This window comes from Telopea speciosissima, chromosome 5 (assembly GCF_018873765.1).
Source record: "Telopea speciosissima isolate NSW1024214 ecotype Mountain lineage chromosome 5, Tspe_v1, whole genome shotgun sequence".
Lineage (NCBI taxonomy): Eukaryota > Viridiplantae > Streptophyta > Magnoliopsida > Proteales > Proteaceae > Telopea > Telopea speciosissima.
In genome coordinates this window covers 44,237,454-44,264,103 of record NC_057920.1, presented here as the reverse complement: position 1 = coordinate 44,264,103, position 26,650 = coordinate 44,237,454, and the positions used below count along the sequence as shown (strand labels likewise).

General features: G+C 41.8%; 1 protein-coding gene across 2 annotated transcripts in view; it reads right to left on the bottom strand.

The window, feature by feature from the left end:
• Window positions 1-4,730: 4,730 nt before the first annotated feature.
• Window positions 4,731-26,650, bottom strand: part of LOC122662230 (KH domain-containing protein HEN4) — a 36,889-nt gene continuing 14,969 nt past the window's right edge. Inside the window, exons 4-8 of one of the 2 annotated variants that reach the window (XM_043857807.1) lie at window positions 19,335-19,721; window positions 19,140-19,216; window positions 5,629-5,740; window positions 5,353-5,530; window positions 4,731-4,826 (exon numbers count right to left, since the gene is read on the bottom strand). In XM_043857807.1, coding sequence (XP_043713742.1) covers window positions 5,387-5,530; window positions 5,629-5,740; window positions 19,140-19,216; window positions 19,335-19,721 — 720 coding nt within the window. In that variant the 3' untranslated portion in view covers window positions 4,731-4,826; window positions 5,353-5,386. Of the gene's footprint in view, window positions 4,827-4,867; window positions 5,170-5,352; window positions 5,531-5,628; window positions 5,741-19,139; window positions 19,217-19,334; window positions 19,722-26,650 lie in introns of those variants that run through there. The other variant, XM_043857806.1, reaches the window with a different exon arrangement.

The following is a 26,650-nucleotide window of genomic DNA, read 5'->3' as shown; positions in this document are numbered from 1 at the left end:
GAAGGAGAGAATGAGAGAGATTGAGGGAGACAGTGATATTTCATGGTTAAGCTCTCGAAGCTTGAGTTCTGTTGTGTCTGATCTGATGTGTAGTCCTTATTGCAGGGGTTAGGTCATGTTCTGTTGTTCTTCTCATTCATGATTGTCTCTTATTTTGAGGAAGATTCACAAACAAAGATTAAAATGAGTATTCTAATGATCAATAATTTAAGGATGATGGATTGATGTGAATCTTTCTATCTTTCTTACTATCTTCCAAGCAGCATGTGTGAGTACTAATTTTCAGTGAAGCTGAAGCATATATAGCACAGGCCTCAATGGTTAGCTAGGCTTATTATTAATTTAATTTCTCGCTCATTCCTGAGAATTGAAAGACCAAATCTAATTTCTCGCTCATTCCTGAGATTGTTACTGCTACTTATATATGAGAGTTACAAGATCCAAATTAATTCCTCTCAACTCTGTTTTTATTTTTTTGAGAGTGTGTGATGAACTGTGAAGGTTGAAGAGGGAATTTGTGATTAGGGTTTCAAATTTCCAGTGCATGCATGCTCATTGCTCAGCCCCATTATTGAACTGTTGACTTGATAAAGTAGCAAACATCACTATCCCCCCCCCCTCTTTCTCTTTCCCTTCCTTCCATTATTGAACTGTTGATTTGTAGCCCATCTTTACTCTCTCTTTCTTTCTCTCTCACTAGGGTCTAATACTTGGATTAATTTGCTTCTTCTGTAGTATGAACTGTTGTTGGGTTCTTAAGCTACTTATCTTTTGATTTAGGAGAGATAGGAGAAGGATTTGGAAGAAATCTGAGTTAGTAGACCAACTGTTGGGATAATTAAGTTTTCTGGGTTTTGACATTTAAGTTAGAGAATATGGTAGCCCATCTTTACTCTCTCTTTCTTTCTCTCTCACTAGGGTCTAATACTTGGATTAATTTGCTTCTTCTGTAGTATTGGTAAGACCATTGTGGAACCAATATTCTCTCTACTTATTCTCCCTTTTATTACAATATTACATACTATGCCCTACCCTGCCCTCTCCATTCTTGACATCCATTAGCAGTTCTCACTGTGAAGTGTGAATCAAAGAGAGAGAGAGAGAATGACTGATGCATGAATGTGTATCAGCAGTGAGGGATATGATGAAGAAGATCTGTTATGAGTTGCGAACCAAGGGAGGAGGAATGATGTATTTCTGTTTTAGACCTTTGCTCATTGCATTCCTCATGTAGAGATTCGTGCTACTTTAATTTTTTTTGTTATATTTCTGTTTTGGATCTCTACTTGATGGGTTTTAGCTCAAATTGGTAGAGCCCTTGGCACATGAGCATGTTCCAAGGGGATGGTGGTTCGAATCCACCAAGGCCCTTTTTATTCAGCTGTTCATAGCATAGTCAGTTATGGCATTAATCCACTCAAGAACTCAATTTTAATGGTATCTTTGAAATTTGAAATATTTTTGTACTTACTTTGGTTATGTTAATGAGATATTTTAATTTTATGCTAAGGTTGATAAAAGAAAATGATTTTATAAGTATTTTTTTGGTATAATTGACAAAAAAAATGGTATTATTGTAATTAATATCAAATAGGGAAGAACAGGTTTTACCAAACACTATTTTCGTTCTGAACGGCGTTCTTGAGACCGTTACCAAACAGTCATTTTTTGTCTCAGAACACCGTTCTAAACAAAGAACGCAAAAAAATATTCTAAACAAAGAATGCCTTTTTTGTTCAGACATTTACCAAACGTAGCCTAACTGATACTTGATTGCAGGGTGGAAAGATTAGGCAAACCCTCTGCAACGGGAGGAGGGTGAAAGAGAGAAAGCGGATTGAAGGGGAATTTTGTCCTGAAATTTTAAAAGGTGGCTCGGTCTTTCTCTCTGCAATTTATTTTTTTTTTTTTGTTGTTCAATGAGAAGGATGAACTTAATGTGCGTATGTGATTCACTTTTCTCATTTTCTATTAAAGATGTGTAATAAGTATTCCTAAACCAGTGGAGGTAGTAAATCAAATTTCGGATCAAAACTACAAGGATCAAAAAGAATAATCACGCCACAATGAATCAACTTTAGATCGAAATTGAAAGGTCAATTCGACCTGATAGATATCTCTTTTGCTAAAAAATCCAAGAAAAGTTAACAGAAATAAGATTCATAAAGTTCTCTTGCTCCCTCTCCTTAGTCTCCTCTCCTCCCTTCTTCTGCTTTCTGTTATCTATGCGCCGTCACCTAAGTCTCATAAATGTCAAGCCATCAAACCTAGGAGAGAATTTCCCCTTATCTGAAGACTTGCTCAATTACTCCCTCGGTCATTCGAGAAAGAACCCTTATTGGCGCGATAGGGAGAAACGCCTATGTCGTGGTCGCTAGGGTAAGAGAAAGTGACAGTCGAGGCGGCAATGACCGATGCAACAAGAGCTCTGGATCCCTTCATGTCAGTCGTCCGATTTCACAACTTGTTTCACTTCAGCAAGATACTCGAGATCAGAAGCATAAAACGCTGCCGAGAAATGAACGAATCCAACAAAAACCCGCCGGATCCCTGCCGCTATCACTAACAGACACCGGGGCTTTCTGCCAGGTTATTGGCTTTTTCATGTTCTAACCTGAAAGGTGGATTGGTCTTTCCCTCTGCAATTATTTCTTTTTTTAGTGGTTCTCTGTGTTGGGTAGTGGGTTTAGTTTATATTTCATTTGTTTAATTTGAGTTTCAAGGTTTTGTTTTACAATCTCTGTATCTTTCCGGAGCAAGAGGTGGTCGCCGGCGTAGCAATTGAAGGTTGATGGACGTTAACAGGGGAGGGGTGGAGTGTGGATTTATTTCTTATAAGAAATTAAAAAAAGGGTAAAATTGCCATTTCATTTTCAAAACTAACAGACCTAGTACTCAAAGGTACGGATGTAATAAATTAATTTATAGGGGTGGTAGACATAATAGATTCAAACTACAAGAGTGATAAATATAATTTTCCCTTTAGTTATTTATCATTAATTGTAAAAGGAAGATAATTAAAATTGAAATCAATGAATAATCATTGAGAAGATAATTAATATTGAAATCACAAAAAAAACCCTACTATCAAATCATTTTTTAATAGCCAACTAATTTTGTTTAGTAAACAAAGAGATCAATGGAAGAAACAGGGTTACAAATCAATTTCCTTTTTGTCATAACCTCATGCTCATTGATTTGTAACAATTCTCCTTGCAACCAGAAAATTGCTCACTAATATTGAAATCAATGGATAATCAAACCACCTATTCATAATTTTATACTCAAATATTTTTTTTTTTATCAGTTTAATTCGGTTTGATTTGTTATCGGTTGGTCCAGTGCGATCTGGTTTTCAACCGGTCTTGTAATACCCTAGCCCAAAACCAATCCAATAAGGATCGATTCGGTCCAGGTTTTTTCAATCAGGCTTAACGGTTCGGGCTAGGTTTTGACACCCTTAGTTATGGCACACATCAACTCTGCCGCTGCCAGCTTACTACCATATTGTTGAATAGAACCATGTATGAACATCTTATCTATGGACATTTATTAAATGGCTCCATCCTTCTCAATATAAAGTATAGTAAATTGAAAGGAAAAATAAACCACTTCTACTACCCTTCTTTGGGACTGAGAACGGAATACTTCTACTACCAATGGCTGCTGAATGATTTCAATATCCAAAACCAAAACAAACCCAACCCAACCCCCACCCCCCCCCAAATCCCCAATTATTGCCAATGATGTATCTGATCAGATTAATCTCGAAAATTATATTTCTGATGTATTTAAATCAATACTTAAATTAAATTACCCTATCTTGATCTACGCAGGAACTTCTAACTCAGTCCTAGATAGAGTAAGGTGGTCTTCCTATATTCTGTTAGAATATGTTTTGATCGCTGCAACTTTTTTGGACACAGGTCAGTTTTTGGAGCCGATGATTATAAGTTTATCAAACGGTCTTGACCATACTATAAATCTTAATATGAAGATTAAGGAGATTTGGTGCTTGAATAAAGGACTGCTAGATCTTGTACCTGTTCTAAAAATTCCCTGGCCTTTGGTATGTAGTTCCACAACTTTTGAAGATTTCTGATACTAGCTAAGGAATTCCTCTATCATATAATTAGGACACTATCCAACTGACTCTCACTAACTTTTTGATTCATTTTGCCAGAACAAGGCAACAATTTGTTTTAAATGGAGACATTGTAGATAGTGCTCTTTCTTAATATATATTTGTTTTTATTATCAAAAACAAACTCTAGGTAATACCAGCAATAATTCTCAAAATAAAAAATTACTGAATATGGTAACAAAATTTTCAAGAAAATTACTTAGATTCTCGTTAAGAAGTATGACAAAGCAAACATTTTACTTCATTTTTCAACTACTAGTGAACTACTAACAAAAAATGTACGTATGTTCTGTTATGGTATTGGTCTTTTATTAAAATATTTAACATTACAACATTTTACACCTAACCATAAGGAGCCAACAGGTAAGGCTGCTCCATTGCGGCCTAATGTTCACAGGTTCAAGTTGGAAAACAGCCTCTACACGAAGCAGGGATAAGACTGCGTACATTATGACCCTCCCCAGACCCCGCAGTGGTGGGACCCTCGTGCAGTGTACGCCCTTTTTTTTTTTATCACAAGGAGCCAACAGTAAACATTCACTACAAGATGATATAAATATGAATCAATACTCTAAAGATTACCTGGTTGGAATTATTCTCCAGTAATGGCTGGCACAATCCTCTCCAGAACTTTCACCGGTCAACACATCTAAACAATGTAAAGCAGACTCAAGATCTCCACCTTCAAGTCAATTACAAAGAATTACTGTTGAAAAAAGGAAAAACAGAACAAAATATTTGTATTCAGATTCTGAATTGTCCCTCCAAGAACTTCACAAAGAAACTAAATTAAGGGTATCTAATAAAAATTTTGCCACCCCTGGGGCTGTTTACATCTTGAAGAAAACAAAATTAACTGAACATTTTAACATTACAATACTAATAGGGGATGATTTGGAAGAGAGAGTTTCCTTGTAATCTACACATCACGGACATTACTGACCATCCAAAACTGGGATAAGAACCGATGCGATGAGATGAGAACTGACAATTCAGAAGGTGACACCAAAAATTACTTTCAGAACCTGCACAAATCATCGGTAAGGCATCAACCAAGAAACCAACTTGTACGTGAAGGTTGATTTTGAGAAGAGTTATGTATTCTTTCAAGTTCCAGAGGCTTGTTTTTCTTAAGATTATAAATTAAAGAAAGACAGAAAAGGAAGAAGATGAAATATGCAAGTCCCACATTTTCCTTTGCCACATACCCTTACAAGATTTTTCAGCTATGAAGACAGATAATCAAGGAGTGGCCTGTCCATAAAAGATGAAAGCTTGGATAAGGCTCTGGACTGCACGAGTCTGATCAGGTGTCCCAGATACAACTACAACTCCTTCAGTAGCACCAGGCCTGGGATCTTGGACATCCACCTTAGCACCTGATATCTGTAAAAATACCAATGAACCAAGATCAAACATCAAATAAAAACCAGAGAGAGAAATTACTGAAAATTTGACACAAATAATGTCCCATGATCCACAACCTGTCTGATTTTATTCAAGTTACTATTATTCTTCCCATAAATGTTGCTCAACAATGTCTGAGGAACTACGACCTCAACAGTCGTGCTGGTCATAACTGCTGATTGAACTCCACTGTACGGACATACATGGTGATGAGCAAGTCAGTAGCAATTCTTATCAGTATACAAATATACTCATCAGTATTTATACAAAGAGTAGTTAGATCTGTACAACAACTATTCAGCCTTATCCCGACTAAATGGGGACGGCCACATGGATCCTTGCCTTCCAATCAGCTCTATTCGAGGTCATATTTGATACAAGGCCTAAGCTATTGTAAGTACAATGGATGAAAATCTCACCCGGCACACCCCGCAAGGGGGTTTGTTCTCGTACAAACCGGATCTCGCAGGTAAACCCTAAAGCAGTACCCTGATCCCCTCATAAGAGGGTAACTAGGTAAAATAGGAGCCGCCACACCCGTAAATGTCTCCCACTGAAGGGGAGAGACTAATGACTCTCAATGGAAAAGGCCATGATCTACCCAGGTCATTGGATAAGTGTCAGGTTACGGACTGGGAAGGTGTTAGGTACCCAGTCCACCCGGCTGAAACCGGTCATCCCTCTTTAGACCATTGTTAAAATAAACTTGCAAAAAATCTTGAACCAATTCTTCTAAATCTAAGTCATCCTAAGACTAAGCACCTAGGACTTGGCATCTATATACCAAAGTGTGCAACCTAAGCCATATGTCTAAGTTATCCTGATCTAAAGTGTAAAACATGGAACATCAAATTAAACATGGCATGGAGGTAATTATCTATACTAGAGAAATCAAACAAATTATGCTAAACATATGAGATTACATTAAGCATGGGTCATGGATCATGGAGCATAGAGTATGGAACGTGGAGCATTGCATTCTACAATATCAATCGAAAATTTAATGATACTTGGCATCACATTATGATCTTGAACGAAAAGCAACACCCTAAGCATCCACGGGCTAGATGACGGACTAGCCAAATCCCGTCCTAAAGACCATGCATCTATGTCCCAAAGGATCCCAATAAGTAGCATATTTCAACTCGGGCCGTTGGTGGGCGATCTCCCTCTCACATGTCCTAACTCTATCGGCCAAAGGGCCAGCCAATAGGCACCAAATGATGCAATCTCGGGGTTCCACTTTTGACGGTAACATGCACTCAAGCCCAAGTGTGGGTTATGGCCTCTCCACACACGACCTAATCTTGACCGATGGACAATGCCCGAACTGAATTGAAGCCACTAGGCCGAATCTCTAAATCCAAAATACATCCCATAATTCTATTATGGTCTAAAGCCCAAATGAAATCTAAATAATCCGAGTCCAATCTACCCATGGGCTGATAGTTAACCAATCTCAAATCAGATTTAATTACAAAACCAAATAAAGCCTAATATCAAGGCCTTGCTCAAACCTAACATTGGCTAAAGCTAAACATTAAGCTCATTCACGCCCATGACCCTTTAGAGACTCTCAAATCTGATTAATTGAGTTTGTAAAAGAAGAAAAGAAACCCAACAAGTCTACACAAGTCAAATCCAGCTAACGGACAAACCTCATCATCCATATACTTGGCTAGCCTGAAGACATAACAACCATGGGGATCCAAGACTGGACCAACCCCACAATCCTAGCCCGTGATTTTTCATTATAATGGGCCTCACACAACTCAAAGATCAGAATCGGTCCCTGCAGCAACTCATGGTTCGACCATATCCATCCTCCCTTTGTTCTAAGGTTCCGACCTAATGTGAGCCAAAGATGAACAATCAAATCCGATGTGGACCAAGGGTTAACAACCAAATCTGATTTGGCCCAATACTCTCATTCAAACCGAAACCGATTGTTAACGAATTTAAATAAATTAAAGCCAAGTTTGAGTCCAAATAAATTGACCCAATAACAGATGTATGGCAACCAAAGGTTGAATCAAACCATAGACCACAATCAACCCAATCCTATGAACCAAAGATCATACACAGCCCCAAAAAAATCAACACTGTTCATGAACCAGTGATCACGGCAAACCCATATCTAAGGACTTGTTCCATTCAAAAGAAACCGAACAATCGGAAATGTTCTTTCCCCCATCCAAAACCTTAATACAGGCGAAAATATCAAATGATCATTAATGAGTATCAAGTAAATTTGGGTTTTCAAATGATCCAACATAATATGAAATCTTGTTCATGCTCATCTATAACATAAAGACGAATAGAATCAATCATGGAACAGAAGCATTGGATCACATACTTAAAAAAAAAATCAAAGGGAAAGGGAAACATGATTAGACTCTGACCAAAACATATCAAGAATCAAAGGATGGGATCATGTGACAGACATAGCAGCAGACATGAGCACTCAAACAGATACGAAATGGGTAGAACAGAAACGAAATAGAACAATAGCAGTGGTGACAGTTACCTGAGATAATGGCCGCAAAGGTTGAAGTTTCACACCTGAGAAGACCGGCGAATATGTGACAAATTTTGGTGAAGGGAGATCACGAATTGGGCGGCTCGATGGACAGCCGATCAAGGTAACAGGGGGTGGGAATTATTACAGACCATTTATGAAAAAGATAAACAAATAAAAAATGGAATGACAATAGAGTAAAAGAATGCAACAGCAACGATTCACAGAATGACCGTTGACTCCTCCTGTTGGCTCTGACATTGAGGACTGAAACTGAGCTTGATTAATTCCCTTAGTCGACCAACAACCTCCTCTAAGATCTTCTGATCCAATTAATTCATAACTTCAGCACTCCAGAACCGAGACTGGGAGTTGGGGGTTTCAGATAGAGGAGAATTCGAGGAGAGAAGGGGAATAAGGAAATAGGTTATCTGGGTGTCGGCTTTAGGAAATCAGAAGAAGAATAGTTTACAAATGGGGCAGGAACGGTGGTTTCAGGAGGGTTAAATGAGGGAAAATGGAGATGGTGGGTTAGATTATGAAATGAAGGTGACGTTGAAGGTTTCAATTGGTGGGTTCTGGAAAGTGGGAAGAACATGGGTTTCGGATTATGGGAATAAGATGGGAGAAGGGTGTTCGGTGGAGGTAGGAAGAGGCTTTTGGAAAATGGTTTTTGAAATAGAGAGGAAGTGGGGAGTTGATTATGGGGTTTGAAGATGGGAAACAGGAAACGGATGGAAAAAATGGAAGAAGATGGGTTCGACTATTGCAGATCCAGATTAGGGTTAAAGGATAAAGAAAGAACAAAATAAAGAAGGAGATGAAAGGAATCGGTGCGGCAGTTCCCCTTGGCTCGGCAAGGTCCCAGCCTCCCAGTAAAGCCACCCCCTCCCGAGTGCTCCCTCTCTCTCTTTTTCCCTTCTTTTCTGCGAGAATGTCTGCCCCCACTTCCCTTTTTCTCTCTTTCTTTTTTGTTTAAAACCCTTTTTCTGAGAATGACCGACCTCCCCCTTTTGGATGAGGTTCTTTTCTTTTTATATTCTTTTTTAGGTTTAGGGTTTTGTGCTGTTTTAATTTTTCTTTCCTTTTTTAGCCCTCCTCCCCTTCTGGTTTTAGGTACTTTGCTAGAGATGGGTATTAGGTGCCATGTGGCACCACCTCAGGGTTTATGACCTTGAATTGGGTTCAAACATCTGGGTCACCCCATGGGTGAGACCTGATTCCATTGAACATGGCCATGCCACCTCAAATGACTTTCTCATAGCTTATGTAACGGGAGCTACTCTCAAACCAGCTCTAATATGGCCATTCCTTAATTTATCCTTCGTAGTTTTGCCACTCATCCATCGTAACAGCCTCATCTCCGCTACACTGAATTTATCCATATGATGCTTCTTAACTGCCCAACATTCCGCACCATACATCATAGCTGGTCGTAGACTGTCCTACAACTAGATTTGTGTTCTCTACTTATAGGGTCAGCTACATGGATCCTTGTCAAAATAAAGTAGGGAAAATTGAGGTCCTCGCAAAGGGAAACAAAAGTAAGGGGAATGAAGGATAAAAAAGAAGAAATGAGATGAGAAAAATGAGAATCGGAAAATGAAAAATGAAAGTACGAGGAAAGAGGATAGCTTAGGAAATCAGGAAAATCTCAAGCTACATGGGGTTCATATGACTAGGCCTGGAAGCAAGGATCGATATCTCAGTTTTGGACCTGGTTTCTGACTGAGTCGTGCCGGATCTCGTTTCTAGACTTCGACCTTGGGCCTCCCTAGGTTGAAACCCTAGGTTTCGATTCAGCCAAGCACAGAACCAAGTCAACTCGGAGATTTCGGTCAATTTGACTAAAATTTAGTTCCATGCCTGGAAATGGATGACTCAGTTTTCTCAATGGCCTAACAGTCCCTCAAGGGAGAAGGGTCACGTCCTATGTAAGTTACCGTGATATGCACTGGAGCAGCAAAGTGGAATCCATGAAAAGAGAGAAACAAAAAGAAGTTTTATAAATGACGATAATCGCAGAGTTTTCCCGAGAATTTGTGCTGCTAATGCCAAGTATCTTTGCTACACTATAGTGGAAGGTATTCGTGAGGTAGCGATTCTCATGGATTCTCTTTCCTCCCGTTCATTTGAGGATATGCAGATTCTTTGGTTCTTTGGTCTCCTAAATAGCCTCCCTAACGCTTACAGGATTCTTGAGGTTATTGGATGCAAGCCACCCATCCAATAGTATAAGCTTAATATAGATGGATGCTCGCCAGGCAATCCAGGAAGAGCGAGTTCTGGTGGGATTTTTTGCAACTCGATTGGTGTTCCATTATGGTGTTTTTCCAGTTTTCTGGGTGTACAAACAAACTACCATGCAAAGTTTGAAGCCTTTGTCAGTGGGATAGGAATGACCAAGAGCAAGCACATCAAAAGACTTTGGGTTGAGACAGACTCATCTGCTCTTGTGATGGTAGTTATCTCTTCTAAGGTTCCATGGTTTTATCAGGCTAGATGGTCAACTCTCAAATCATAGATGGGATCAATATTATGGAAAATTAATCATAACTATCTCCAACAAAATGTGCTGGCAAACTAATGTAGTCCTTAATTGGAAGGGATCCAACTAGAAGCCAAATAACCCAGATCTAATCTGAATAGTAATTCGGTTAGGTCAAAATAGGTGATTTTGGTTAAATTAGGGTTAGGGTTTAGTAGGGTCTAGGGTTTGATCGTAGGGTTAAGGTAAGTTGATGTAGGGAAGTCTTCCAATGAAGATCTTGTTAAAGTTTATTGGGCCCAAGCCTGACGGCTTGTTAACTGGAATTGGCAGCAAGTTTGGTTGGGTTAGGGTTAGGTTTTTGACAAGGGAATTATGTGGATATTTAGGGTTTGAGTGGTCAGATGGGGCTGATAATCATCATTCGTGGCGCACGATTAGCTCTGGTGGCGCACGTTAGGATCTGCTCTTCACATGGGTGTTAGGTCTTGGCTGCTCCTCCACCTCGGGAGGAGTGCCCCCCCTAATTCATGTGGGGTTGACGATGGTAGGGCCTCGTTTGCTGCTGTCGTGGCAAAGTCGTTAAGCGCTACACCAGTCGCGATAGAAGTCAAGAAGCCATCGTCATTTTTTGGACAACCAGCAATGTTCTCCAAGGAGGAGGTATCGTTATCGAAGACTGCTTTCTCGACTACTCTGATTGCAAAGTGCAGTCATGGCCGGCCATCCCTGTTTGAAATCAAGGAGCATCTTCGAAAGACTCTGTTTCTGCAAGTGGATGTACTCGTTTCTACCTTGGACCCCAGGCACGTCCTCCTTTGTTTTACAGCCGTAGAAGACTATGTTAAGGTTTGGATGAAAGCGCAGGTTCATGTCCAGGGTTACCTATTGAGATTCATGAAGTGGACCTCAGGATTTGTCTCAAGGTGGGAATCCCCCTTTGCACCAGTGTGGGTCGCTCTACCAGGGCTGCCAGTCAATTTCTATCAGGGGAACTTTCTGGTGTCGATCGCAGGGACGATAGAGAACTTTCTGAAAATGCATGGCGCCACAGCCAATTGCACTCGTACTGTTGAGGCTCAATTCTGAGTGGAGGTGGACCTTAGAACAGTGCTGCCATCGAAGGTGTGGATTGGATGTGGCTCAGAAGGTTTTTACTAAAGGGTTGTCTACAAAGGGCTTCCCTCTTACTGCGATGCTTGCTCGAAGCTGGGTCATTCTCAGGAGGTTTATAGAAAGTTGCAGAAAAGGCCTATCGTGCCTAGAGGTGCAGTGGCAGGGAGCGATGGCCTTGCTAACGCTGGCTTGGGTGTCACGGGGCAGGGTGGTGATGATGGCAGCAAGAATCGCGAGGGGTCTTCATTCCCAGGGGTGAGGGGTCCTCGAGGGGTGGTGTTAACGGTGTGACCCAACAACGTCAACCAGCAGGACGACAGGGCTTTGCAAGAATGGGGGGACGCTGGAGACCAGCGGTGCAACAATCGACGAGGCCACGTGAAGGGCAGGGTACCGATTGTCAGGTGAGGGTATCGCCCATCTTAATGACGCAGGTGGTGCACTAGTGGGGACAATGGATGGAGTGGCCACTCGTTCTCCGTAAGAAGGTGAGCTCCTGTGCTTGGAGACGGGAGGTGGTACTGCAACGTCGGAGGCATCAGTTGTCGCCACGACAGCTGTGTTGGTGGCGCATGATGCGACAGGATTGGAGGTGAATGGAGCTGTTGGCGCAATGGGCGTTGTTGGCAATGCTCTGGTGGACTGTTCGCAGTCCTTAGAAGATGATGTCCAGCCTTTTTTTGAGAACCGTGATGAGCCTTTGAGAGCCTTGGACGACCTCCATGTGTCAGATCAAGGAGATGTAGAGAACCTTAAGGAGTTCAATGCTTCCATTGCTGAGCGCATTCGAAGAACTGTTGACAAGGATGGTGGGGACACCGGTGCCGGCAAGTGTTCGGGAAAGGAAGAGGACTCCACCTCGGGCTAGCTCCTTTAATGCTGTCCAGGTGTACAACAGGACGAAATTCATGAAATCCAAGAGGGGGAGGCCTGTCAGAGAGGTATCCCTTCGTCGTGTCACGAGATCGATGAGATCATTGGAAACAGCCCCAAACGGTTCCAAATGAGTTGCTTATTTTGGAATGCTTGGGGTATCGGGAACAAACCTACCTCTAGGCATTTAAAAACCTTAATTATCCTACACAAGGTTGACATGGTTGCTATTGCTGAACCTAAAAAGCATGTTTCCAACACGCATAAGGTTATAAGACGGATTACGATGGATTCAATACACGTGGTGGACCGGATTTGGATGTTTTGGAAGACTTAGTTGCAAGTTAGGGTAGTGGAGGAGCATCTCCAGTTTGTTACACTGGAATGTGTGGATACCAGTGTAGTTTCTTTTGCTATTACCTTTATTCAGGGGATGTGCTCGGCGGCGGAGAGGAGGGAGGTGTGGAAGAGGCTTGAACTCTTTTCCAGGTCAAACTCTCTGCCATGGTCGGTGGGTCGGGATTTCAACGCTGTTGTGGCCCCTTTTCAAAAGGCAGAGGGTAGACTGGCTTGCTCCTTGTCTCTGGAGGAGTTTGGCAGTTTTGTGAGCAGTGATGGTCTTATTGATGCGGGCTATTGTGGCAATATGTTTACTTGGTCGAATAACCAAACAGGGGCAGGGAGGGTTCTTGCCAGTCTGGATCGCTTTCTTGTGAACACTGCTTGGGTGGGGGTCTTTCCTAGGTGTGAGGTCACTCACCTTAATCGGACCTGCTCCGATCATGCGCCCATCTGGCTCTCTTTTTCTATGGTCTGCAGCAAGGGGTTCTAAGCTTTTAAATTTCAGCCGATGTGGTTGTTGCACCCAGCGTTCCAGGACTTTATTAAGGGTCAGTGGGCAAAACTAGTGATGGTTAGTGTCCTGTTTTTTAAGCTCAAATTTCTTCGCAATGCTCTTCGAAAATGGAACAGAGAGGTCTTTGGCAATGTGCATCAAAGGGTCAGGGATGCTGAGGATTCAGTCAACAGGGTGGACGTTGAGGCAGATCGGTATGGCAGTACAGAGGCCAGGGATGCCCTCGTGGAGGCCAGAAGCACCTTGGAGGGGGTGCTACTATAGGAGGAGATTTTCTGGAGACAGAAGTCCAGGGTGACATGGTTAAAGGAGGTGGACAGCAACACGAAGTTTTTTCACTCTGGCTAATGTCAGGAGAAGGCAAGCGTGTGTGAACAGAATAAAAGGGGGCGATGGTGCGTGGATTTCTGATTCAAAGGGAGTACAGGTAGAGGTTGTACGTCACTTCTCCAGTATCTTTACTTCTCAAGGATGTTTGGTTGATGAGGAGTTGCTGGCAGTTATTCCCAAGGTGGTGTCGAATGCTGCGAACTCAGCTCTTATTTTACCTCCCTCTCTGGAAGAGGTGAAGGGGGCTGTTTTCACCTTATCGTGCGATAGTGCTCCAAGCCCCGATGGTTTCTCGGGGTATTTTTACATAGCGTGCTGGGAGGTGGTTGGCAAGGATGTTTGGGCTGCTATTGTGGATTTTTTCGAAGGCGGGGTACTTCCTAAAAGCTTCACCTCGGCCAACCTAGTGCTTATCCCCAAAAAGGACAACCCTGAGGTAATGGCTGATCTCCGTCCCATTAGTCTTTGCAATTTCTCTTACAAGGTTATTGCCAAGATTATTGTTTCCAGGCTGGCAGGTATCCTTCCTTCTTTAGTAGCAGAGGAGCACAGCACTTTTGTGCAGAGCAGGTGTATACATGATAATATCTCCATTGTCCAGGAAGTCATGCAGGACTTGAATAGGAAGACCCGCGGGGGTAATGTAATCCTCAAGCTGGATATGGCAAAAGCCTATGACCAATTGGAGTGGAAGTTTCTTTGGTTAGTCCTCTCCAAGTTCGGCTTTAGTGAAGCCTGGATCGCCTTAATCCGGAAAACAGTGGAGAATTGCTGGTTCTCTATAGTGATGGGAGGCAGCCAGTCCGGTTTCTTCAACTCTACCAAGGGTGTCAGGCATGGTGACCCCTTGTCTCCTGCACTCTTCATCTTGGGGGAGGAGGTGATGAGCAAGGGCATTAAGAATCTCTTTCAGGAGGGGCATGCTTCTTACTACAAGCTCCCAAGGGGGTGTCGAGGAATATCTCATTGTCTTTTCGCAGACGGCATCATTATCTTCACAAGGGGCCAGAAGGGCTCGCTTAAGCAAGTAATTGGATTTATTGGCAGGTATGAAGGCTTCTCGAGGCAGCTGGTCAATAAGGAGAAGAGCTGCTTTATCTTGGGGACAGGGTCTCCATGGCTAGGGCCCAAATGGTTGGGGTAGTTACTGGGTTTACTAGGAAATTGCTCCCAATCACCTACCTGGGGGCCCCTCTGCACTCTAGAAGGCTTAAAATTTGTTTCTTTGATGGGCTTGTGGAAAAAATAAGGACCAAAGTGGCAGGCTGGAAGGGAAGGCTCTTATCATCTGGGGACGTGTTACACTCCTAAAACATGTCCTTTCTTCTATTCCCATACATGTTCTTGCAACGCTAGACCCGCCGAAGGCAGTTGTTCGAAGGTTATATAGGATCTTTGTTGATTTCCTATGGGGAAGTTCGGAGTGGGGCAACCGGAGACACTGGGAGTGCTGGAAGAAGGTTTGCAAGCCTCTGGCTGAAGGAGGGTTGGGGATCAGGCTACTTGAGGATGTTGGTCTCTCTCTCAGGATCAAAGGGCTTTGGAGGGTTCTCTTTGATCAGTCTCTTTGGAGTGCTTTTTTCAGGGCCAAGTTCTTCAGGAATTTCCATGTATCTTTGGTGGATCGACATGGTGTGGGCTCGAAAACTTGGCGTAATACTCTAGCTTTCAAGGGTTTCTTGCTGGAGAGGTCTCGGTGGCTGCTCGGCTTTGGCAGGATCACTTTCTGGCTTGACAACTGGACGGGAGCTGGCCCACTAATTGATTATGTTGACAATGGCCTTAACGTGGACACGGAGTTGTGTGTCAAGGAAGTGTTGGGGGAGAATGGTGTTTGGCGGCAGGACATTTTAGAGCACATTGATTCGGCTGCAGTTAGAGACCGCATTGCTCTGGGAGGTTTTGCCCTATCGAGTAGTGAGGATGTCCTGGTGTGGACACCCTCTAGTGATGGTTGCTTCTCCAGTAAATCAGTCTGGAATGAGATTCAGAGCACTTCCCCCATGATTACCTACGAGAAGTGGATTTGGAACCAATCAATTCCATTGAAGGTGGCTTTCTTTTCTTGGCAGCTCCTTAATGGAAAGATCCCCACTGACGAGGCTTTGGTGTCGATTGGCAAACCCCTGGCTTCTAAATACAACTGCTGTGGGAGCCCTCAACTGGAGATGACGAACCATTGTCTGTTGTATGGTGGTACGGCTACTAAAGTATGGGGTTACTTCTCCAAGCTTTTTGACATCACTCATGTTCCCTACCAGAATGTCAGGAGACGAATCTCTTTGTGGCAGAGTTCGGCAAGCTATAAAAGCCTAAGTGCTTACATCGCAGGTATCCTGCCTTCACTGATTGTTTGGGAGCTCTGGAAGGAGAGGAATAATAGAAGGCATGGGGAGAGTAGGCGCACTGCAGGGTTAATAGTGGAAAAAATAAAAGCTTGGGCGAGGGAAATCCATCTACCCCCTAAGGCAGGGCGTTCAGGATCCTTAAGGGACGGGCTTATTTGCAGTGCTTGGGCACTATTCCTCCAACGCCCCCTCTGAAACACCCTCTGCCTGTTTACTGGTGCCCACCCTTGCCTCTGTTAAACTGAATGTGGACGGTGCGAGTAGGGGAAATCCAGGGGATGGAGGGGGTGAGAGAGTCATTAGGAAATAAGAACCCGAATGGTGAGGTTCTGGCGGCCTTCACTAATTTTTATGGTGTTTGCACTAACTCGGTTGCCGAGCTTCGAGCATTGAGGGATGGCTTACTCTTGTGCCAGGGTATGGGTATCCTTGATGTTGTGGTTAACTCAGATTCTGATTCCACGGTCAGAATGGTTAGTCAAAGGAAGTATAACTTATGGCAAGGTTGGTATTGGTTCCGCGAGATTGTGGCCTTGATTTCAGCTTTGTAGGCTATTGTAACGTTTGCATTCCGGGAGAGTAATAGAGCGGCAGACTGACAGGCTATTCTACGTGAGGATAAGGCAGGTCTGCCCGTCCTCATGAATTAATTCCCTATCAGGTTCCAGGATTATCTATTGAGAGTTCTTGAGTGCTTCTGCACTTTGGAATTGGGGTAAGGTGGCATGTCCCCCCCGTGTATTCATTTATTCTTTTGAGGATTCTAATAAAACTCTAGGGGCTGCCCGGGTCCCAGCTAAGTTTGGTTTAAAAAAAAAAAGTGGTCAGACGGGGCTGCAACTTGGATCGAGTTTCCTATAGGGTGAGAAGAGAGTTCAATCCAATTGTGGGGCCGTTTCAGTGGCTGGATTGTTCTGGGCAGCGAAGGGACTGTGGAAAAGGGTAAAATAACAGTGGGGATTCTAGGGTTTGGATGTTTAGAGGATTAGAAAAAGAATGGCTAGGGCTTGGGATGATTCAAACTTACTGTTGTTGAAGTAGTACTTGGACAGCAGCTTGTTTGATGAGAGATCCTTGAAAAATCAGAGCTTAAATAATGTTGAAGAACAAAGATAGCTAGAACGAACCACCCGGGCTTCACACCGCAAGGTGTCGACTAGATCAAACACCAATCCCACCAGCCTTGATCAAACACAAGACAAAAATCTTTAATGGAGAAGAAGAGCAGCAAAAAACTTTTTATTAATCAAAATTCGTGTTCAATGCTTGCTCCCCTTACAATCTTATATAAAAGACTCAAAAATAGACTCCTACACTAAAAAGGAAAGGTCTAACCTAATCCTTAACCATTTATATTAGGTAAACTAAACTGACTAGGAAACTTAAATACTAAAGGAACTAGACTCAAAACATGGCTAGACTTATAGAGTCCTAATCCAGCCCAACTTACATAACAATTAAACAGTCACATGACCACTTAACCAAGTCAGATGATCAGTTAAGTGATCACATGACAACTAATTAAATAAAAATAAAACTAAGTAAGAAATTAAAACAACTAATCCCGTATGCAACCCTATTACCCATACTATAGGTCCATAAAAGTGATCCATTACATTGGAAACCCATGGGATCAAGGGCCCAACATATATATAACCCAACCCTAGACTTATTCCTAAGCAAAGAAGCCTAGTTTGGTGATAAATCTGCATCACAAACAATTTTAGCAAAAAAGACCACCAAATCTTCAGCTTCCTTCCTTAAAAACCACCACCAGACTTTGTGGGTCATGAGGTGATGTCAGATGCATTTGAGAAATCAAGGTTTCGTTGCCATAGTCTATCACTCTATTGCTCCTCTTTGGTGGGTCTTCTCACTGATGGCTATGCCGAAAGTGATATCCCTATCATAGCTGGATTTTATTGTAGCAAAATCTAGTATGGCAATGCCCAGATGTTAATCATGTAATCTTTCTTTTATTTTATCTATTTCTCTGCTGATATTTAGCCAAAAAAAAAATGCCAAGTATTTATTGGGGTAAATAGGATGGAAGTACTTGTCGATTGAATAACAATTTTTGTGTTCGCCTTTTTGTTGCCAGATTAATCTTCATGTATATTTCATCCAGATTGTGTGGGGAGTGCTTTTGAATATACCACTAATCGTAATTATCCTCTTCTTGTTCAATGAAATGAACATACAATCATGGTTTAAAGTATCGGTCTGTATCTTATTGTATCGACCGATACATATCGGTATCGGTCGTTACCGATACGATACATACCGATATGTACCTTTTTTTTTTAAAAACAACAGTATGATTTGATTGGTATCGTATTGTATTAGCCAATACGGCCCGATATGATACGATCAGATACGATATGAGCCGATACTTACGACACGTACGTTAAAGGGTTATATGAGAGAACCAATACGTATCGGTATGTATCGGCCGATACGGCTCAATACAGCCGATACCAACCAATACATGTCGATACGGTCATTAAAGGCTCGTCTATTAGACTATGATTTTGTTTTTGAGATCAGAGATTGAAGGAGACATCACAGAAAAATATAGGTTTCAGAAAAACTTGATGTTTGTGTTTAAATCATGGTTTTTAATCCTATTTTTTTGCTATAAATCGATTGATTTAATTAAAACTAAGTTAGTTGATGCATCAAACTTGATCATTTGCAAGGACTTGTACTCAAATCTATGAAAGTCTCCTGTCTCGTTATACGTTGTTCTCCATTTTAGTGTTTATGCATAATACATATTATATACTGCTTATTATATTGTTTTTTGCTCCAAAAGTGTTTTTCCATGTGTATCTTGACCATTTTCATGTGTATCTGTAGTGTACGATACGTATCTCCAATACGAAATGATACAATACGATACCCAATACTTCAAATATATGTGTATATAAAATATTCAAGATATAAGCCACTAATGCTGAATGTAGACCAATTTCAATTGGTTTTCATATTGGATTGCTAATGTAATTGAGCAAAATCATAGATGTGAAATAGTCCACAAAATTAGAAACAGATCATACCTTCCAATAAGCCCATTTCTCGGAGCCAAACCTGTCCCAGTATCCACAACACCCCTAGGGTTCCCACTGCTTATTAACTGTAAAGACGAGAAATGATAATGGTCTCTAACTTTCATTAGCAACTTTTTTTATCCTATCTGAAGTTAATTATATGCCAAAACCATAATTTCTTGTTCATAAATAGCATATAAATACCTGAGAAGGCCATGACCTTGGAGAAGATGGCCTATCATAAGTGGGACCAGGTACTGGCCTTTCACTGCTGTAAGGGTAAGGAATTCGTTCTAAATTGGCTATACCAGTATGATCCATACCATGTGATAGGGTAGGTTGACGATCCATCGGTTGGGAAGAAACAGGAGGACGGTCTAGAGCATGAGAGAGTACAATTGTAGAAGGGTAATGTCCCGGTGAGGATAGGTCATGTCTAGATCTGAACATTGCGGGAGGTGTCTCCATTGCAGCAGAAAAGTATGCTGCACCAACACTTGGAACCGGAGGTTTCATAGGGAAGATGGTTTCCCGAAGCCTGCTCGTAATATGAAATAAAGCATCCTGAACAGACTGTAGGCTACCAATAACCTGCCAACAAGAAATGAAAAATTATTTACCTATTAAACCTTCATAAGATAGGATGTCAATTTCATGATCAAATTAAGGATGTGTAACAGCAGCAAACCTAATATAATCAGAGCAATGTATGAAGCCCGAAATCATTATGTCAGATACTTAATTTCCTAGAAAGCACCTAAAAGTTGACCGCAAATGGCCAACAATGAAAAAACCACAATAGGTTACAGTATGTTTGTGATAGGATAATTGAATAGGGAGCTGAAAGAACAAAAACTTTAGGGCAAATAGAAATCAAGAAAAGGACTTTGCACTTATGCAGGAGGCGACGACCTCCAGGAAGAGATCCCATCACAGTACTAACACCACATGGAACCCACTATTCTATTGGGCATGCCAAAAACATGTTGGGAGGCTAAAATTTCCTCCAAAACAGTGTATTAGTACAGTGATTATGGGACCAAGAATCACTCTCCAAAGTAATCTGAATATGAGGAAAGTGGGCATCATCTGAATGGTAAGAACTAGGGGTGCAAGTTTGGCCCAGTGAACCCGAGCCTGCACTGAGCCCGGGCTGGGCCTGGGCTGGGATTTCTAGGTTTGAGGTCGACCCAGGCTTTATCTCGTTTCTTAGAAAGCACTGTTGCATGCAATCTCACGTTGTTGCTACAGCACTCCTGCATCTCTCGATTGTTTCTTGTCAATAATAAGAAGAACAAGGAGAAAAGAGAGAGGAAGAAGAGAGGAAGATGTGCAACTTAGGGGTTACACGATGTGTAATCTCCCACTAAGACTTCATTATATACAAGTGATAAGGGCAAAACAGGAAAAACAGCATAAAGAATTAAAAATACATCTAGAACAAACTACCCTTACTCACCTATCTCGGTATTAGTGCAAGGAGCTAATACCGAGCTTACACCACTCACAATAACACTCCCCCTCAAGCTGGAGCATAGATGTTAACCATGCCCAGCTTGTTACAACTAGAATCCACTCTTGCACTCCCCAAAGACTTTGTAAACACATTTGCAAGTTGTTCTCCAGTACGGACATGACAAGGAGAAATCAATCCTTGTAATTTTTCTCGAACAAAATGACAGTCCACCTCAATGTGTTTCGTTCTTTCATTTAACACTAGATTTGAAGCAATATAGACAGCAGCTTGGTTGTCACACCACAGTTTCATCGGAGAATCATCAATAAAGCCTCAGCCAATAACTGTTTCACCCACATCAACTCACAGGTAGCATGTGCCATAGCCCTGTACTCTGACTCTACACTGGAACGAGCAACTACTGTCTGTTTCATGCTCTTCCAGGACTCCAAATTCCCTCCAACAAACATACAATAACCTGTAGTAGACCTCCTGTCGACTGGAGATCCTGCCCAATCAGCATCTTAAAAAACCCTCTATCCGCCCATGGTCATGATCACTGTAGAGAAGACTACGTCCAGGAGCCTTTTTAAGATAACGTAAAATGTACAAAACAGCTTCCCAATGGGTTGTCCGGGGAGCAGATAGAAACTGACTTACCACATTAACAAGAAAGGCTATATCAGGCCTAGTCGCTCTTAGGTAATTTAACTTCCCAACAAGCCTCTGATACCTCTCAAGATTAGGCAAGACATCACCATCATCATTAGTAAGCTTCAAATTGGGATCCATAAGAGTATCTAGAGGTTTAGAACCCAACATTCCTGTCTCTGAAAGAAGATCAAGAACATACTTTCGTTGTGAAAGCAAAATTCCTTTCTTCGACTGGGCCACTTCCACGCCCAAAAAGTACTTCAACTTTCCCAGATCCTTGGGCTGAAATTTCTGCTGCAAGTATACTTTCAAATCTTCAATGCCAGAAACATCATTTCCAATAATAACTATATCATCTACATAGACCACAAAAAATATTTTCCTGCTCTAGACCCGCGGAAAGACACAGAATGATCAGTACCACAACATGTCAATCCAAACTCTAACACAACCTTAATAAACCGTCCAAACCAAGCCCGAGGGGACTGTTTCAGGCCATACAGAGACTTCTACAATTTACACACCAAACCAGACTCCCCCTGAGCAACAAACCTAGGAGATTGCTCCATATAAACTTCCTCATAGAGGTCCCAATGTAAGAAAGCATTCTTCACATCTAACTAGTACAAGGGCCAATGATATGTGGCAGTAAGAGAAATTAAAATACAAACAGATGTAAGCTCCACGACAGGAGAAAAAGTATCCAGATAATCTACACCATATACATGGGCATAACCTTTTCCACAAGGCGAGCCTTCAAACGAGCCAAAGATCCATCAGGGTTCACCTTCACCACATACACCCAACGACAACCAATAGCCGATTTACCTGAGGGTAAGGAAACAAGATCCCAAGTCTGATTTTCTTCCAATGCCCCAACAATTCCTCGTTCATAGCAGCCCTCCAACCAGAATGAGACAAAGCCTCTGAAACAGACTTAGGAATAGGATGATTTTCAACAGTATGCAGACAAGAATTGAAAGTAGAAGACAAACCAGCATAGGAAACAAAGTTAGAAATAGGGTGTTGGGTACAACTCTGAACACCCTTATAATGAGGAATAGAAATATCAAGATCAAAATGAGGTCCCATAGTTATCAAGGCGACGCCATGGCGTCCAGGCAGAAATATGGGAGCTGGGAGGGCAGGAAGAGTAGGTACGGTCGGATCTCCACCAAAGGTTGAGGAAGGTACAGGAAGCGATGCAAAAGGGTCAGTCTGATATGAATGAAGCTGCCCAATGTGCCTCTTGCGCCGGTACACCTGTAGTGGAGGAGAAGACAAAGGAACAATGGCAGGAACAGGAGGAGGGTCAGACACAGCTAGTGGGTCACTAGACACGGTAGGCTGATCCGAAAAATAGGATATACCTCCAACGAAGGTGACATCAGCACTGCCAAACTGTCTTCTAGTAAGAAGGTCATAACACCTATATCCCTTCTAGGTCCTACAGTAACCCAAGAAGATACACTTGGTTGATCGAGGGTCCAATTTATCACCATGGAGATGGTGATTATGAATAAAACAAACACAACCAAACACATGAGGTGGCAAGGTAAAACTTGAAACGTCCGGAAACAAAACAAAGAAGGGAGACTTGTCACCAAGAAAAGATAATGGCATTCGATTAATTAAAAAACAAGCAGTAAGAACTACATCACACCAAAAGTGTTTGGGTACCTGCATATGCAACATGAGGGCCCGATCAACTTCAAGTAAATGCCTATTTTTCCGCTCCGCAACCCCATTTTGTTGACTATAGGATCAACTAGTTTGATGAATTATTCCATTAGTAACATAAAAAGAGGATATCTCAGATTAAACAAATTCCAAAGCATTATCGGACCGAAAAAATTTTATAGAAGCATTAAACTGATTTTTTATTTCATTGCAAAAATTTGGGAACGCGGTTAAAATTTTAATCTATCCTTTAAAAGGTATAGCCAAGTAGTTCTGGAATAATCATCCACAAAAGCCACAAAATACCGAAAACCAGTCTATTACTTGCCCGACAAGGACCCCACACATCTAAATGCACTAAAGAAAATAAAGAAATACTACTGGCAAAGGGTGAGAGGGATAAGTATCACGATGATGCTTACCCAACTAGCAGCCCTCAGACTCTAATTTATAAAAAGACTTAAACTGAGGAAAAACTATCTGTACCCTAGATAAAGATAAATGGCCTAGCCTACAATACCATCGAAAAGGGGACTCTCCACCAACAGTAGTAGGTGCAGCCGAAGCAGAAGGGGCAGCACCATCAGATAATATAGCCCATCTTTTTCACACCCTCCACCAATCGTCTTCCTCTATGTGAAGATCATGAAAAACACAGTAAGAAGGGAAAAAGGTCACAGAACAATGCAAATTCTTTGTAAGTTGACTCACAGAAAGAAGGCTTGAAGGAAATTGAGGAACATGTAAAACGGAAGAAAGGGAAATATTAGAATTAAGGCAAACAGTAACATGACCGGTAATAGGTGTAGAGGAACCGTTGGTCACAATCCTAGGAGGGGTATGAGAATCAGATGAAATAGAACTAAAAATTGATGACTTACCAGTCATATGAGCGTAAGCCCCTGAATCAATGATCTAGGGTGTGGAAATGGAAAAATAAGCAGCAGGAGTACCTGCATGAGCCAATGTGGCAGCGGTAGTGGATGCCCCAGTAGTGGAAGTGGATGACTCTAGACTCTTGATACAACGCATGAGGTGTGGCACCTCATCACGGAGGTTGGTATAAGAATGTCCCACCGTCGAACCAGCCTTAGCATCATTAGGAGTAACAAAATCAGAACCATCTTCTGGAGCTGCATAATTGGCAAAGTTTTGAGCCCATTCAGGTTTCCCATGCTTGGACCAGCAACTATCAACAGTGTGATTTGTCTTCCCACAATAAGAGCATAAACGAGCTGCTTTATCAACATGCTGCCCACCATAATTTCAACCACCAAAACCACGTCCTCCCCCTGAACCACAGCCTCTACCACAGCCTCTAGTAGTAGTAGTAGTAAAAGCTGAATTCTTCTTAGAGTTGGTTTCAGGCTTGGAACTAGGAGATACGATGCGTTGGAGTTGAGAGAAGGTATCATTCAAGGTGGGGACAGATTCACCAGCAAGTAGATGTCCCTTTATAGCTTTGAGACTAAGATTCAACCCAGCCAAAAATTTAGAGACAACAAACTCATTCCTTTGGGCCTTCAACTTCTAAATATTAATGGTAAGTGGCTAGAAAACATTGAGTTCTTCAACCATGCCCTTAAAGGCACTGTAGTAATCCTGGAGGGATTTGTCTGACTGTTGAAACTGAATTAACTTCTCTTAGAGCTCGAAAATCCGGGTACTCTTCTCTTGAGAGTATGTTTCCTTTAGGTCATCCCACAATCCCATAGCATGGTGTGAAACATTACATTGGCAGCCATATCCGGCTCCATGTTGTTCCATAACCAAATAAGTATGATAGCATTCTCCTTATTCCAGTTGTTGTAATCCTTGGAATCAGGTTCTAGAGGAGGAGAGGTAATGTAGCTAAGCTTGTTCTTAGCTATAATGTAAACACGGACAGCTTGTGCCCACAATAAATAATTGGAATTCCCCTCAACTTGATAGAAGTAATCTGAACATTGACATTGTCATGAGGTGTCTTCGAATCAGCCATAGCAGACAGTCTTCAAAAATCGAGTAGGACAAGCACCCAGGGCAGCAACCAAAGCTGAAGTAAAGAAGTAGATAGCAGCAACCAAACCCAGCAATAATTGATCATAAAAACTATACTCGGCAGTAGGAAGTAAAGTACCAAACAGCAGCAGAATCACAAGTGAAGAAGCCCACCAAAAAAAATCAATCTAAGGGTTTCTAGGAGAAAACGATAGCAGAGTTGCAGCAAAGTAGAAGAGGCCTTCGATGAAGCAGTAAACTCAATCAATCCAGGTTGTAGAGATCACCAAAAGCAGCAAACGTAGAGTAGAAATAAGGTTGAATCGAAGAACTCAAGAAAAAATCTCCCAGAAAAAAAAATCAATTATTGTCAGGGTTTTTGTCCTGACATCGATTTAGCAGTCTTCGAAGGCAAGTAGTGTAGATCTTCAATCAGCCATAAATAATAGGTATAACTTAGTAGAAATCACTCCATTAATCTGCAGGAAGGAATGTTTTTAAACCATAAGAAGAGCAGCTAATGGGTAGCTGCACACCACAAGGAAAACTTGAGAAAGGGGAATCAGAAGAAGATCGTGGGGAGCACTCTAATCTGATTAAAAGTGCTCTGATACGATGTTAGTAAATCAGAATCTTGTAATCAGATCAGAGAACAAAGACAAAGAAGAAGAAAGGAGAGAAGAGCCACGCAAGTCTAAAGAGAGGACAGGACCTGCGGACAAAATTGAATAGACTGCCACAGGTCTGCTCCCTATATAATTATATTAGAATCAATAAAAATAACAAAAGGACAATTATGCCCTTACATAAATGACTAAACAGAGAACGGAAATAAACACAAAACCAAGGACTGTTTTGCCCCTATAGCAACATATCTCAACAATAGGCACATGCAAATCTACCAATGGCGCAATGAGGGCACCTCTTCACTTACAAACTCCCCCTGAAGAGGTCTATGGGTAGAGAATTAGGCCTCAAATTCCCGAAAAATTGCATCCATAGTGACAAATAACTTTCAGGTAGGAGGATGATAGTACTTATACTCCTTCAGGGTAGCGGAGTATCCCAAAAAAATGCATCGAAGTCTCTTGGGATCAAATTTCCCACCGACGTGATGAATTTGAGCAAATACTACACAGCCAAATACCTTAGGAGGCACCACAAAGGAAGAAGATCCCAATAGGACATCAAGAGGATAGCGAGCTGCTTTCACCCGTGTAGGCAGCCAATTTATAAGATAGGCTGCGGAAAGTATTGCATCACCACAAAAACAAGGAGGGACAGACATTGTAAACATAAGAGATCTGGCCACTTCCGAGAGGTGACAATTCTTCCGTTCAGCCACACCATTCTAGGCTGGAGGGCCCACACAAGATGTCTGGTGTATTATTCCATGAGTAGACAGATAGGTCTCAAGAGATCCGTCCATGTATTTCATCACATTGTCAGTCCGAAGAATATTTACCTTGACATCAAACTGAGTCTAAATCATTTTATGGAACAGTTGAAAGCAGGACAAAACATCACTCTTCTGATGCAAAAGGTAAAGCCAAGTAGTACAGCTAAAACAATCAATAAAGGTGACAAACCACCGGTAACCAAATGTAGATACACAACGGACAAGGCCCCAAACATCAGAATGAATTAAACTTCCACTATCTAAAACCGGGTAAACAGCTCTAGTCTGCTTTGCAAAAATGAAAACACCATAAGAAAAATTATTCGGGTTACAATTCTTTACTAAACTGGG